The following is a 16,931-nucleotide window of genomic DNA, read 5'->3' on the forward strand; positions in this document are numbered from 1 at the left end:
CCTATTAGTTTTCTTGTATGAAGAATGGGAACTTCTAAGCATAACTATACTATAACTTTCTTTTAAAACTATGGAAAGGCAAAATAAATTATTAGTTTTTATCCATTTATGGATGCATTTAAAATTCCCAAAAATTTAAATGAATACATTTATTTATACATGTCAAGTCCAAAAAATCAGGCAATAGGGGTAACCCAAAACTTACCTGTAAGAATTTCAACAAGTCACTTAACCTCTCTACATCTAGGTTCCACCATTTGTAAAATAAGGGTATGGGACTAGACTAGATGACTGTTAAAGATCTCTTCTAGCTCAAAATTCATGACTTTTAAGTTTTCACTGGAATCACTGAAGTTTATAGTCTGGATGATATAGATATAGGTGGGTAACTACAATAGAAACATTATACATCATAACGCAGCTACAACTGTAAGTATCACATCAAAAAAGAAATCATTAACTTTCTTGAACAAAAACTGGGGAAAAGGGCCTTAAAAATAATTTAGTTCAATCCTCTCGTTTTAACAGACCAGCCACCTAAAATCTAGTAAAGTTAAGTGACTTGACCATGGACATAGATATGGTGAATAACAGAGCCAAAATTCCAAGTTCTTGTATTAAAGTATATGGTTGTTTCCGTTGCCAAGGCTGTGGTTTGTAAATGATTGCAGAAATTATTTTAGTAAATAATTCAAGAAGTTGTTTTAACATTAAAGATGTTATTATTATGTTATATTTATAGACATATTATAAATTTTAATTAATTTTAAAATTCTAAGTATTATATTCCAATAACAAAAACCAATTAAAAATATTAACATTCTATCCATAAACCACTCCAACAGGGAATTCAAAATGACAATGACAGATAACACCACATTGTAACTATTAAGCACAATTAAATAGGCTTACAATTTTTAAAGGTCATTTAACAAGTCAGACCTGTATTCTGATTACTCCATTTTTAAAAAATTTATAATAAAATATTTTCTTTCACTTACATGAGATAAATAAGACATGAAATTGACCTTATATGATCATAAAAGATTTTGGGAATAAAACTGGAGTCAATCTTGCCTAAATCCAGATTGTCAAAACAAAAATAAAACCATATATTCCACAAATATTTTCCCAATTTGTTGTGATCTTCTTCTTTTAAAATAAGTAGAATAGTTCTCTCTCGGGGAGAGAGCAGGTTTCTCGGGGAGGTTTTCTTGGAGGCAGCCTTAGTATCAGTTCAGATCAATAATTACCCCAAATGCAGCCAGCTGGTAAAAATACAAACGTTTATTTTCTCCTTCCAAAGTAGCCTGATTAGTTGAGGCCTCTCTCTCTGCTTGGTTCCAAGAGCTCCCTCCAAATGTCTCCAAATCCAAAGGTTTGTCCTTCAGCCTCTGCCTCTGCTTTCTTCAGCCTCCAGAGCCAGCACCAAGTTGAATCTGTCTTGCCTCTGAGAGAGCCTTCTCAATCTTCACTGAACTCTTGACTCATAGCTTCTTCCTCTGAAAACTCTTCTTCCACCACCAGCCAGCCAAGTGGAAAATATTCCAATGAATCACTCTTCACTGGCTTATATATAAAACTCTTCTGAGAGAAAGGGATTATGGGTTTTCTCCCATAGTGCTCTCTGGCCCTAAGAGCTTCAAGGGAGGTGTGAATTCAGATATCTCATACTAAACCCTGAAATTTCCCAAACGTGTGAACTCCAATGAGTAAAGGTGTAAACACAAGCATTGTATCAATTAGTTCTACTTAGTACCTTGTTTCAGATTCTGGCCCAAAACATCTTCTTGTAAGATCAGATCAATAATCTATCAACTCTAATGAGTTAGCAGTTTGTAAAGATTCCAACACCAATTTATATTTATTAGTTCCTCAAGTATTTCATCAAGTATTTAAGGGTCAAAAACTTTATCAATTAAAATGAAGATGAATGAAAAGTTACTGTAAGCAATAACAGCTTCAAGCTATCCTATTTTCAAAAATACAAAATGGGTGTATTATAAAAGGAATTTGAAATTGCACTTAAGATTAGATAAAGTCAGAGAAAATGGCTAGATGAGATCAAGCACTAATTAAAGAAAGCAATGCTGACTGCAGCCTAATCATGAAAGCTTTGCCAGGTCACTTTACAAAAACAAGAAAAGACACCTGGCTCCTCTGGGGGGAAAATAACAAAACCTCACAAACAATATTATTACTCACTCTTCCTCCAAAAATTAATCAAGACACTATCAATAACCACCAATTCACGTGCCTTTGCCTTACTCCTTTATAGGAACAATTTACATTCACATTGAGTATACTTAATTGAAAATATAACAAGGAACAAATAGGCTATGGCAAATGATCTTTCTATAATGGACAACATCTTTATAGTTACCCAACTGATTGAAAGGTACAGTGAATTAATACAAGAAAATGCCATGTTTAATGCTGATTAAAACAATGGTCTCCAAAGTGAGGGCCAGTATCCCCAAGCAGGCAGAAAACATTTAATAGAGATACAAAAAGAAAATGTAGGTTTAGACCTTACTATTCCCAGTGATATAACTGTACCTCTGAGTTTTGTGGAGGATGGGTCACCTGGCCTGGGGAAATTCCTAAAAATTATTCCCACCCAACTGAATCTCCCTTGGGAAAGCTACCTGGTTCCCACAGGAAACTCCCACTTCCCAAATGATCTGGGAATCACTTTGGTCTGGGAAACAATCACCACCTTTTATTGATTTGGAAATTAGCCCGTAATCACTCCCTAGCCCTAAACTATAGAAGGCTAAATAAAAAATAAAATTCTGTACCTAAACCTTTGCTATCTTCCTAATCAGGAAACAGCTCTCAGAGAGAGTTTCTCAGTGATATAAATCCATTTTTGAAAGAAAAAAAAAATCCTCGCTTGCAAACTGGGACTGAGAATTCTTTCATGAAACCTGTGACACAGGCCTGGGGACTCCCATTGCATTAGAATATCCTCATCCCTCAACACCAGTATGGCCAATTTCTCAGAAATATGGAAATGTAAATGGCTATTGAGGCAACAGTAGACTCACTTCTTTTTCTCTAGGGTAGTTATGGGGTTGAATGAGGAATAAGGGACAAGGATCTGGTAGGGAGCTAATGATGTAAATTGTGTGCCCTTTAACCTTTGGGGAAGGCCCTGATATACCCTTGAGGGAGAGAGATGAAAGGGTGTTCCTGAGTCTCAAACCCTGGGAGGGGCACACCTTTCCCAGAAAACACCCTTCCCAAGATAAGTAATCTCATTCAACTGGAAATCTAGGCCTGGGGCATAGTCAATGTCCTCTATTGAGTGGTTCAAACTGCTTCCCAGCTTCAGGCCAATACTGGCCAGATATAATCAGGGGTTTGTCAAACCATCTTTGGAGAAGTCCTAACAGGATTTTGTCCACTAATGAAGATATTTTCTTCTCAGTGTAAACCCATTCCTAATCAGGAGTTCGACCACTAAAAAAGCTGTCTTCCTAGCAAGCTGTTTTCTTTGTGCAAATAAATCCTCTTTTTGCCACAAATTTAGGATTTGGGAGTGAGAGAAATAAAGACATAGGGGGATAGCAGATTATAGGAAGCTTAGGTTGGAGTGCCCACAAAGGTGGCAGGATAAATAGAATTCATCAGGGCTGCAGCTGGACACAGGCCAGCCACAATAGTAGATCCAGCACACTTGACCGAAACAAAGACACTGATGTCATAGGAATGAACGAGATAAGGTGAGATCTTTCAAGATAGTTGTGAAAATCGAGTAAGGCTTCATCTATTTCAAAGTTTGAGTAGGCCTGAAGGACTTTAAGCATTAAGTCAAGGGCATACTTAAAGTCTCCTCCCTGTTATCCCCCTAAGGGCATACTTAAGTCCCCTTCTTGTTATCCTCCCTGTTTCAATCAAATATGGGCAACTATGTACTTATTGGTCCAGTTCAAGTTCAATTTCTTGGGTAGTTCCCGCGTTTAGAATGTAAGATCCTCAGCCAATAAGGATGAGTGTCAGTGGTGGGAGGGGAAATTTGCGTTAGGGATTAAAAGCGTTGACCCTCTCCCCTACGGTGCCTCCTCCCTTCGATTATCTGCTTGATGGGTAGGACGCCAGATTGTCCCGAGAATGTATAATTAACTTTGCTTTGCTTCTAGAGATCTCTCCAGCTTTTTTTTATTAAATGTTGTCTGAACCACACAGTTTTGGGGGCTTGTCCGGGATCACACTACTTGTGGTGAGTAGGTGAAATCCTGGGGTGCTGGCAGGGTGGCGCTCTGCCCTGATTTAGGCAGCCCGCCAGCATCCAAGTCTTCTCCTTACTCCCCAAGGTAAAGTGGGCCCGAAGTAGAGAAACTCAAAACAAAGCAAAAGGAGAAACTCCGCAGTAAAAGGTAAAAATTTCGATTGGTTAGTAGAGGACAGATCTATCAGTCAAGCAATTTGTTGTGCAACAACCCAGAGGTAAGTCCTGTGAGACCCTTGAGTCATAAACTCTGGAGGGGTCTCTGGACAAGACCCTGTAAGGCCTGGAGTCTTAAACTCTGCATCTCTGGATAGGATAAGAAGCCCCCTGTGAGGCCCTTGAGTCTTAAACTCTAGAGGGATCTCTGGACAGGACTGTGAGGCCTGGAGTCTTAAACTCTGCATCTCTGGACAGGATAAGTCAATTGGCAACAATTGGAGTATTTGGGTATTTTGGAATTAAGATTCCATCCAAATTCAATGGGTGTGGCCCAGTCCCAGTCAGCCGAAAAATGATCAGAAAATACTGGTAGATAGTCCCTTGGGAGATAAATTAAGTGATTGGAAAGAACTGCCAAAATATATAAGGAAAAAGAAAAAGATGATAAAATATTGTTTTGTCTGGGATGACAAAGATATTGGTGAAGGCACTATTGAAGACTGGGTGTGCCAAAGACTGAATTTGTACCTGAAAAAGAAGGAAAGGATTTAATTCCATCAGCCCCTCCAAGGGCCCTTAGGGCTGGGAGGAGAAGTTATGTCTATTTTGAATTCTCTCTTCTCATAAGAGGACTGGGGACTAATTAGAGGTGCAGTTATGAAGGAGTAGGATAGGAGAAACTCTCCAGCTGCAGGAGTAGTTTCAGCTGACCAGAAATATCCTTTAGCAGATTCCATTTGGGAGCACAATCACCCTATACATTGGGGAAGTATTATATATTATTGGGAATTTAAAGCCGTGTTTGGGATTTTAAGTTAAAATATAAGTTATTAAAATAAAAGGCTGGTAGTTTACTGTAGGGGAGATTGGGGTTGTATTTCCCTACTTACGTGGTGTGATGTTTTCTAGAGGTATTGGGTAATTTGTAACTGGGTTATGCCTTAAAAATTTGTCATCTCTATTGGACATGTATAAGTTTTATGAAATTTGGTTCAGTTATTTGCAAACCTTGAAGTTTAAAGTTTAAAAAAAAAAAGAATTTTTTTTTCTTTGACTTAAAGACAAGGGACAAGAAAGATGGATTTGCAAAAGCAATTAATAGTTTAAATGGAGCACCTACTATTGGTTTGGGAGTGTTAACATATGTTGGAGAAGGTTTAAGCAAGTAAGCTTTGGAAGGAGAGAGAGAGATGGTGTGAGAGAAAAGAGAGAGGAAAATAGTTCTCCAGAAATGGGGAAGAAAAAGGGACAATTCAATTAGGAAAAAATTAACATGGCTAGGAAAGTTATGTGACTATCTAATACCATGTAAGAACAGAGAAAGTAGCTGATTGGAATAATCCAAACTTGTGATTTTGTAAGGCATGAAAAGCAAGAGGACAAGGGAGCCAAGGGACTCAAAGGTAGAGGGCTAGTTTATAGTTGATTGCTTCTGTATAAGGTCAAAATTGGAATGGAGACTTATATAGATTTCCATTCTATGTACTGACCCAATTCTTATAAGCAAGTATATATATCTAATTATTTCCAGACACGATCTGACTAGTTAAAAGGATTAGAATTATACAATCTAATTATAAATGAGTTTCTAGGTAAAATCCAATCTAAGAAATAGGGGTAAAATGAAGTAAAAAACCATTTCTATTCGTATTTTTATTCCCCAAAATTTGAATTTAAAACATAAAATAGCAATAATTTCCATTCTAACAGAATTTTCCTCTATCTTTTACATATTTTCAAATTTGTATTAAATTTAAATCTTCACTAAAGTCCTACTGTGAGGCAGATAGGTTGTATACTGGATATAGCACTGGAGTCAGGAAGATCTGAGTTAAAATCCTTCCCTACTAATTGTATGACCCTTGAAAATCATTTACCTGCTATAGGAGTTATAGGAGGCATACCTAGCAACCTAATACTTATAAAATGGGGATAATAACAGCTACCTCAAAGATTGTTATGAAGATCAAATGAGATGATATTCATAAAGTGCTATATAAATGCCAGTTTTATAATGTAATTATAATTATGCTTTATCATGATGTACAAGTGATTCTGGGTTCTGAAAGGCTGTACCAGTGAAGTACAAATTCTAGCAGTTTGGTAGACCAAAGTGGCAATGCTTCAATAGCTCAGACTAGTTACACTCAGATCATCAGAAGGTTGGCCATTAGGTAATTATTTTGCTACTGTAACTAATAAGGTAATTTACTAAAAGTTTCAACTTGAATCAGTTAAAGTAATATATAGAAATCAGATCTTTTGAAAAAGAGCCTTAAGGCAATTCTAATAGACTTGTGATGAAAAGAGCCATTAAATTAAAAATTTTAGAAGGGGGGCAGCTAGGTGACATAGTGAATAGAGGACCAGCCCTGAAGTCAGGAGGACCTGAGTCTCCTCAGGTCTCAGACACTTAACACTTCCTAGCTGTGTGATCACATAACCCCAATTGCCTCAGCAAAAAAAAAAAAAAAAAATAGAGGATTGGAACAACATGAATACAATCCAATTGAAGAAACCAGGCTGAAGGATCTATATCTAAATCTAAATATAAGAATTCAGAAACAGAATTTAACTTTTTAAAATTCTATAAAACATTTATTGATTAAAGAACAGATGTCAGATTTTTAGAAATGTATAGTAATAAAATCATAATTAATCTGCTCTAGAGATCATCTGAGGAAGTTTGAGAGGGAAGTTAGTGTATGAGAGAAGAATAGCAAAAAGAGTCTGTAAGAACATGCAAAGCTGTGCATCACTGACAGATAAGAAAAGGAGAATGGAAGACTTACAAAAATGTTTCTGTATCATATTAACTATTTGGCCATACTAAAAAAACCATACCTACAAGTATGGTAAATATATGAGTATCTCATTCTCTATAGGCAAAAAGTTTGTCCTATCAATTCTGTACCTTTCTCCCCTCCCATAATGCTGGTACTTTAATTTATTAGCACACGGCATGCTTCTTCTTTAAGATCCCTAACAGGACTATAATCAATATGAATAAAACTAAGTTGCATGGTCAGGAAAAATACCTGAATGTATCCTCAGGAAGGATAATGCCTTATTAAGGGGATGCTTTTATCAGAGTTTGATAATTTTGATGATTAAAAGAAAAAGAGTTGGCAAACAAAAAACACTTAGCTTAATATACATAATAGACAATAAATATTTGTTAACTTGACAGTTTCCATTCTATGTACTGACCCAATTCTTATAAGCAAGTATCTATTTCCAGACACAGTCTCACTAGGATTAGAATTAAATAGTTTATTACTCTAATTATAAATGAGTTTCTAGATAAAATCCAATCTAAGAAATAGGGGTAAAATAAAGTAAAACACCATTTCTATTCATATTTTTATTCCCCCAAATTTGAATTTAAAACATAAAATAGCAATAAAATGCACAATGCATTTACCCCACCAAGGGTTTGTGTTTCAGCTATTTATTTGCTTATGAAAGAGTATTATGGAATCAATACAGAGAAAAGTATGAGTTAGTGTTTTTGCTTCAATTGCTCATTTTCATATATACACATACACACATATATCGATATATGTTGACATACATGACAATCTGGAGTTAATAACTGAGAAACGCTAAAACATAAAACTGTTTATGATTACCAGACAAACGTATTTTGCTTGATCATGGTTCATTTATCAGAGATGAAAATCTGGTTACTTAATCATAAGTTGTAATGTATTTCTCAAGATTGAATGATTGATGAAGATATATTTCACAATAAGGTAAAGTTATAAGATAAAATAAATAAGAAGTTACAGCATTCTAAATTGGGTTTAGAAAGGAAACATCAGAGCTGTGTAAAATCACAAATGGAGAAGTTGAAAAAAGAAGCTTTTCTGTGCTGTTACCTACTATCCACAGAATGTAAAAGAGAAAGGTGAAGATATTTTCCTAAAAATCACTTACTATTTAGAACAGAATGGGGAAACATCCAGCCTGAGAAATCATTTGTTCTGGCCCTGCCAAAGCAAGTGCAGGCCATGATGAGAAGAAAGCTAAGTACAACAACCTCCCACTGTTTGAATTTTTAAGTTGATAATTTTGTGTGGCCTAATTTTGAAGTTACAGATATCCAAATGGCCTTTGGCAGAAAAGAAATGTTTCCTACCCCAGGCTTAGAAGCTAGACAAGAGGGAGAAGATACTGGTCAGGAGGTAGATAAGAGCAAAGATCATTTTCTGCACTGTCTTCTATTGTCCAAGAGGTGAAAAAGAGAAAAGAAGATACTGTGCTACCCTACTACCTGGTGCCAAGGAGGTGGAGAAGAACCTCAGAGCCAGCCAAAGAAGCAGAACTGGATAGATTTCTAATAATCCTAAACTAAGGGTCTCTTCCTTACTAACAGATCATATAATACTTTGCAGTAGCTAAGTGGATCAGCTGGATCTGGATCTGGTTCTGGAAGTACTACCAATGCCATCAAAGCCCCCATCATTTAGCTGAAACTGTGCCCTTTGAGAAATGAATTCCAATCCTCCACGGAGCATTCCAGCCATTTCAACAACATAAAAGTTACACCTATCAGTGAACCTTGAAAGGGCAATTTCTGAAGAAGAGAAGTTAGTATGAAGCAATAGTTAGAACCATCTCCGAAATCAGGAGGTCCTAAGTTCAGAGACTTTAATACTTCTAGCTATGTGAATCCAGTCAAATCATTTAACCTTACAATTGCCTCAGCAAAGAAAAAAAGGAGAGACAGGAAAAGAGGGAGGGAAAGAAGAGAGAGTGTGTAAGAAGACAGAGGGAAGGGAGAAAGAAGGCACTGAGATCCCAACCATGGGTGAAGTGATTGCAGGACAAAGTAAAGAACTATCAGGCACTACAATATAATCTGGGAATCTATCTAAATTAGGAATAAGATCATTATCATTATACACAGCAACAACAAGATTATATGATAATCAATTCTGATGGACGGATCTCTTTCCAACAATGAGAAGATTGAGGCCATTTCCAATGATCTTGTGATGAAGAGAGCCATCTACACCCAGAGAGAAGACTGTGGAAACTGAGTGTGGATCACAACATAGAATTTTCACTCTTTTTGTTGTTTGCTTGCATTTTGTTTTCTTTGCTTGCATTTGTCTTTCTTTTTGACCTGATTTTTCTTGTGCAGCAAGATTATTGTATAAATATGTATACAGATATTGGATTTAACACATATTTTAACATGTTGAACATATTTTGGATTACTTGCCATCCAGGGGAGGGGGTGGAGGGAGAGAGGGGAAAAGTCGGAACAGAAGTAGAGTACAAGGGATAATGTAAAAAATTACCCAGGCATGGGTTCTGTCAATAAAAAGTTATAATTATTATTATTATTTTTTAAAAGTAACTGTCTTGAAGTTCAATGTTAAAGCAGTATTTTTATATTTAAAAAATTACAAAATACTTGTGTTACATACACTATTACTTAATAAATTTAGAGTACTGAATTTCCAATGATCTTATTCCTTTTTTTTTTTAATTAAAGCTTTTTATTTTCAAAATATATGCATGTATAATTTTTCAACATTGATCCTTACAAAACCTTTTGTTCCAATTTTCCCCCTCTTTCCCTCCACCCCCTCCCCAAGATGGCAAGCAGTCCTATATATGTTAAATATGTCACAGTATATCCTAGATACAATATATGTGTGCAGAACTGAACACTTCTCTTGTTGCACAGGAAGAATCAGATTCAGAAGGTAAAAATGACCTGGGAAGAAAAACAAAAATGCTAACAGTTTACATTCATTTCCCAGTGTTCTTTCTTTGGGTGTAACCGCTTCTGTCCATCATTGATCATTTGAAACTGTGTTAGATCCTCTTTTTTGTCGAAGAAATCCACTCCATCAGAATACATCCTTATACAGTATTGTTGTTGAAGTATATAATGATCTCCTGTTTCTGCTCATTTCACTTAGCATCAATTTCTGTAAGTCTCTCCAAGCCTCTCTGTATTCATACTACTGGTCATTTTTTACCGAACAATAATATTCCATAACATTCATATACCACAATTTATTCAGCCATTCTCCAATTGATGAGCATCCATTCAATTTCCAGTTTCTAGCCACTACAAACAGGGCTGCCACAAACATTTTGGCACATATAGATCCCTTTCCCTTCTTTAGTATGTCTTGTATAAGCCCACTAGTCGCACAGCTGGAGCAAAGGGTATGCACAGTTTGATAACTTTTTGGGTATAATTCCAGATTGCTCTCCAGAATGATTGGATTCGTTCACAACTCCACCAACAATGCATTAGTGTCCCAGTTTTCCTGCATCCCCTCCAACATTCATCATTATTTTTTCCTGTCATCTTAGCCAATCTGACAGGTATGTAATGGTATCTCAGAGTTAAGACAGTTACTCATAAAAATTTTACATACCTACTGTAGAGTCTATTATCCCATCTCAATTTTTTAATGTTCTGAATTGATCTATATGCATTATTCTGGAAAATATGGAGGTCTCTTAAGTATTAATGAGGAATTCTCAGTATTGCAGACTACAAAGAAATACAAATAGAGCCCAATATCATTCACAGATAAAATGTTTAATCTAGAGTTCAAAAGCTGCTTGTGTTCATCTGTCATGAACATATAGATATCCCTTATAAAAAGTGGGACAAGCCTACATTTTTGATTTTCTTCACAGGCTAATTGTATACTATTTCAAAGTCCAATTCTTTTTGTACGGCAAAATAACTGTTTGAACATGTATACTTATATTGTATTTAATTTATACTTTAACATATTTAACATGTATTGGTCAACCTGCCATCTGGGGGGGATGGGGAGGAAAGAGGGGGAAATTGGAACAAGAGGTTTAGCAATTGTCAATGCTGTAAACTTACTCATGCATATAATTTGTAAATAAAAAGCTATAATAAAATAAATAAATAAAAAAGATAAAACGTGGGACAAGTATGAAAAAAACAGGGAAGGGGCACTCTAAATTTATTTTGAGAAGTGGATAATGAGAATTTTACTTGACTCACTGACACTTCGAACATAAAAAACTACATATGTTATTACAATAACAGTACTGGTTCCCAGAATAGATGGATTCTCTCAAAAATCAAATCGTCTAGGGAGGAACTTCAGGGTACTTCATTAAAAGTTATCATTTTGCCCACAAATGTGTCATTTCAAAACTTTTCTAAAATCGTCGAGGGATTCTATCAATGATAAAATTGGACAACAGAACTTGCCAGAAAAAAAAAATCTACTGAGGATGTTGGGGAGAAGGAGGAGGGAGAAACAATTTTAGAATTCCAAATTTAAAAAATAAAATAAAATAGACTTTGCAGAAACAAGAAATCAAATTCACAAAAGTTTCCTTAGGGTGTCATTGCCAAAAGTTGAATTTTGCCCTGAGCTTGAAAAGGGAAAGCTAAGAAACTTGTTGCCACTCCGGAAGCGAGATGGGGCGAGAAGAAAAGCAGCCTCGATTTTCATAAGATAGCCATCACAAAGAGGTGAGAAACCTAGCAGGTGTCCCTGTTCCAGGCAGATCAGCGACCCCTGAAATCCCCTTGATCAGGAGGAACTGGGGCAGGACTAGGTGGTCCATCAAATGAGTAGGCCCCGCTTGCTGTCCAGTGGGGCCGCCGTGTCCCGCCCTCACGATGACAAAGCCACCACCAACCCCCATCCGGTACTGACCTTCCGCAGGGCAGGAATGAAGAGTCCCCGCCATTTCGGATGGTTCTCTTCACTGAAGAAGTCGTAAGGCTGTTGCGGCGGCTGCATGACTTCGGCAGCGGCTCCTCCTCAACGAGGTTGGGGAAGCGAGGGCAGGGTCAGGAGACAGCGACTGCGGCCGCCCCACTCCAGAGTCCGGGAGGCTCCCTCCCTGAACAACTCGCGCCGAGGCCTGAGCTGGGGGGAGGGAGAGGTCGCTGCTCTCGGCAGGCTCGTGGAGCCAGGGGCTTCGTGTCCCAGAGCCCAAGCTGACCCCGCGACTACGATGACGGCGACGGCGGCGGGGTGTCTCCTCCTCCCTTCACCTCCAGCTCAGCAGTCTCCTCCCGGTGGGCAGTGGCCCGGTCCTCCACTGGCACTTCCTCCTTTGTTTGGGTTAGCTGCCCGGCGATGGTGCCGCTGGCCTCGTCCCAGGTCCGCATCCCACCCGACAGCCTCTCACTACCCGCTACGAGAGCGGCTGCGAACGGAAAGCAGCAGAGTCTGGAGTCCCCGGCTTTTCTTCATAAGTCCGCGCTTCGAAATCCAGCCCGGCTCAACCCCGGAGCCATCTCCGCAAGGGAGGAGGGCACTGAGGACACAGAGCGGGGCCGGGATGCGTAGGTTTCCTTCGAGATCAACACGAGACGCTCCTTTTCCTTTCCCTTTCCACGGACACCCTTTCAGTTTCCCCGGAGACGGGCCCAGAAGGCGCTCCAGCAGCGATGACGAGCTTCTCTTACTCCAAATCCTAGGTTCCCTCTTCCCCTTGTCCAGGTTCTCATTATTCCCCTTTACCCCGGCGAGACCGGGCACTAAGCATGCGCACTAACTAGGAAGGAAGAGGCGGTGGCAGAGACGCTAGGCTGGAGCCTCTGGAGAAGCTAGAGCGGGAGAAGCAGGCGGGTGTGTGCTCGGACCTGGGATCCCAGTGCTCTCCTTCGCCCGCCTTTTAAGTGTATAGGAGCTCTATTAGAGACAGGCCCGCACTCCTTGCAAAACCCTGTAACCGCCGACTACGATGCTTCTGAAGTAGGTAGTATTTCACTGATTATCCCAGCCCCATTTAGGAGAAGGAGAAGGCCCTTGCTCATAGCCTTTTTTGTGTCCCTGCCCAGACCAACCCTCCAGGTTCAAAGGTAACAAGGGCTTAATTTTACTTTTTAGATTCCCAAAGCCCGAAAACATAACCTTCAGAAAAACAGCATATAAATAAACTAATCTCTTAAGTAGATGAGACGCTCCGCCTGAGAACCTTTATCTCTCATCAGCAAAACGAGAAATAAAAAATGAAACCAAACTTTTAGAAGGAAAAAATTGGAGTAAGAAATAATTTAAAACAGAAAATAGAAAACTTTATCGAAAAAATAGAATAGAGCATACAAAACAGCAAGAAATGTTAGGACAAAGTAAAAAAAATGAAAAAATAAACTAAAAAATGTAAGATACTTGCTTCGCAAAACAATTGACCTTGAAAATAGGTTAAGATAGCATAATTATTGAACTCCTTGAAAACCACGACAACCACTGCCCCTCAATAATATCTGAATATTATATTTAAAGAAATCATAAAGAAAATTGCCTAAATCTATTACAACCAGATAGCAAAATAAATAATAGCAAAAATCCACCTTTCATCTTGTGTGAGATGGCAAAACCCAATTCAAAAAATACTCAGAGATATCCCAAAGTGAAGAATAGAAGTTTTATTAAGTTCTCATGAGAAACAGACAGTGAGAGCACTGGAGTCTCAGAGGGAGGAGGGTCAGTCTCACAAGAACTGTGAGATAATTTAAGTGGGCAGTGAGAGAAAAGAAATTACAGAAATTATCAATCCTCCTAGAATCATTGGCAAACTTGACTTTTATTCCTTTATTTGTCTCTGGAATATAGGTGGGCTTTTGTGGCGTGAAGGTCTTGGTTATGCAAGACTTGTTTCAAGAGAGGAAGATTCTGTTTTGCTTCTAAGGTTAATAATCAAAATAGTTTAGGAAGATTTGATTTTACCTCAGGCTTTTCTCAATCAACAAATAGATATAAGCCAGTTTATAGACCTCTCAAATATCTCCAGGCCATTAAGTAGTCAAATTCTTCTCTAAGCACTTATCTCTTGAATGTTTTCCCTTGGAAAGTCTTTGTTGTTCTTCCCAGAGCCTAAAGATTAAACGCTTGGTTCTAAATTTTATTATTCTGAGAAATCCTCAATTTCCAGTTTCACCCATGGTTAAAGTGTTATAAAACATTACAATGTTTGTTACATTCCAATCTGTTACAATGCTTACTAAAACCAATGTGGTTGACTTCTTACAAATGTTTGCTCAATCTTAGCTGGTCACAATACAAAAACTTTTAGGTTCTTTATTATGATATTTATATAAAGAATTTCATTTCCCAAACCTTCAATTTTCTTCATACATTAAAATCTTAATGGTAGATTCAGTCTATCTTAGTGATTTTATGAGAAACCACAGACCGTTAGTGCTAAATCTGGAATTATCAAGTTGATTATTCTGAGAAGTCCTCAGTTTCGTGGTTCACTCAACCTTTTGAAAGAAACCCCAAACTAAAAGCAGCCAAACATTTCATATCATATACAAAAAAAAAAAAAAAAATCACCCCATTAATCAAAAAGAGTTTAAGCAAGAAGGAACCACAATCAATATCTCATAAGCCTCTACAACAATAAAGGGGAGAAGGAGAACCTTGGTATATAATATGCCAAAAGGTAAAAGATTTTATAATCAAGGATAATTTATCATGCAAAACTGACCATAATCTAAGGTGGGGAGAGAGGAGAAGAATCTTCAATGAAATAGAGGGCTTTCAAGAATTTTTGATGAAAATACCAGAACTAACTTGGAACTTTGAAATGAAAATTCAGGAGAACAGAGATAATGTAATAGAATCATCTTTGAACTTTAAAGATAAAGCAAACAAATAGTTTTCCATGAATAGGAACCAAAATGAAGTCAAAGAGCATCTAAATTAACTACATTAACTAGGCATGAACAAACTACATCTTACCCTAAATGGCTAGCCCTCTCTTCAGGTAATAATTGTCCTTTCTCCATTAAAAACAATATCCTTAAGAAAACCAGCAACTCCTGTAATGTTCTTCTCTAAAATTTAATGTTCCCTGGGAGCAGGTTTCTTCGGGGGCTTTGTTTCAGTTCAGTGTAATAATCACCTCAAACACAGCCAGGAGTTAAAGTCTAAATCCTTTACTGTCTCTTTCCAAATCTTATCTCCTACATTTGGGGTTTGGCTAGTTCTGGAGGCCTTCTGCATCTTGGTTTCAGTGTTCTCCACAGGACAGCCTGCCACCTCTTCTCTTTCTTCCTTCCTTCTGCCTGGCTTGTGAATCTCCTCAACTGAATCCTGGCTCTGAATCTCCCGAACTACATCTTGGTTGAGGCTCCTAGCTTATATATACTCTCTTAAAGGTGTGAACTCTAATAAGTACTAAGTAATTTAGAGAACTGTTAAGTACCCTGCTAAACAACCATTGTCTCTATCAATTCCACTGCCTTAGCACCTTGTAAGAATTCTAACAAACTCCCATCCCCAACCCTACTCCCAGGGCATTAAATTATTGAGCTTTGGCATTTACCTCAGGGAGTGATTGGTGATTAAGTACAAACTCTTCTGTCAACAAACACTGTTGTCCACTCACCTGGACAAAGACTTGTTCTTTCTTCTACTGGTTTATTTACTTCACTCATTTCTATCACTTGCTTGGAGAAAAGTAATTAGTACTACCATTGCTTCTGGAAAAGATAGTACAATTAACTGCCATATTATACACAATTCCTATAACTCACCAGACAAAAATTTTCTTTTCTGGCTACCCCTTGTCAATGTGTTGTCTCCCCCTATTAAAATGTTATGATTCTTGTTGAAATTCAGAGACTCTCAGTTTTGTGTTTCTCTTCCCAGTACCTCACCCAGTGCTTGGCACATATAAATGCTTAGTAAATGCTTTTTCATTTTTCTTCTTTTTTTTAAAGTCAAAGCAGGATTGAACTCAACTCTGAATCCAATATTCTGTCCACCATCATCCCAGGCTGCCTATCAGATAGGAAGATACACTACAGATTATAGTGATTACTTGTTTATTGTTGAGAAATAAGAAATTGTTATTTGTATCTTTATCCACAAAGCTATGCCTAATGTTTTACAAAAACACTGTCTTTTTTTTTCTTTTAATTTATATGAAAATTGAATTCTCATTTAACTTCAGAGGAAAGACTCTGTCCCCTTTCCTGGAAACCAATTATACATTGGCACAATGTTAAAGTTGGGAATAAAGTTTCCTTGACTACATCACTTTACTTTTGTATTGTGCTGTTCATTTTAAAAGTTTTCACACACAGTCTTATTTGAACCTGACAACAAATAATAGAAGTCATATCCCCAACTATTCTGAAGAAGAGATTGAGTAAAACGACTTACCACTGTTTCATACAACTATGTGACCTTGGAAAAATCACTTTCCTTTCTGAGTTTTGTCTTTATTGTCTCCAAAATATGAACTAGAGAATATACAAGGACCCTTCCAGATTTAGTAATCCATAAATATACAGTTGTAGTGACACTGGAATTCTACTCCATGTCTTGATTCCCAAATTCCTTGCTCTCTACATTAATAAATCAATGACCTGACCTGTTACTTCTTGTTACTTGAGGGAATCCCTTCCATCAAACCCAAGTCTTTTTGACTCCCAAGTCCAGCATTCTACCTTCTATGCCAGTGCTTAGAGGATGATGGACAATATACTTTGTCACATCAAAGTTTCATAAAGCTGCTTTTGGACATGTGTATTAGAGGGGCTTTT

General features: G+C 37.6%; 1 protein-coding gene across 2 annotated transcripts in view; it reads right to left on the minus strand.

The window, feature by feature from the left end:
- Positions 1 to 16,409, minus strand: part of SOS2 (SOS Ras/Rho guanine nucleotide exchange factor 2) — a 114,596-nt gene extending 98,187 nt beyond the window's left edge. Inside the window, exon 1 of one of the 2 annotated variants that reach the window (XM_051978055.1) lies at positions 12,079 to 16,394. In XM_051978055.1, coding sequence (XP_051834015.1) covers positions 12,079 to 12,165 — 87 coding nt within the window. In that variant the 5' untranslated portion in view covers positions 12,166 to 16,394. Of the gene's footprint in view, positions 1 to 12,078 lie in introns of both variants that reach the window. The other variant, XM_051978056.1, reaches the window with a different exon arrangement.
- Between the last annotated feature and the right edge of the window lie 522 nt (positions 16,410 to 16,931).

This window comes from Antechinus flavipes, chromosome 2 (assembly GCF_016432865.1).
Source record: "Antechinus flavipes isolate AdamAnt ecotype Samford, QLD, Australia chromosome 2, AdamAnt_v2, whole genome shotgun sequence".
Lineage (NCBI taxonomy): Eukaryota > Metazoa > Chordata > Mammalia > Dasyuromorphia > Dasyuridae > Antechinus > Antechinus flavipes.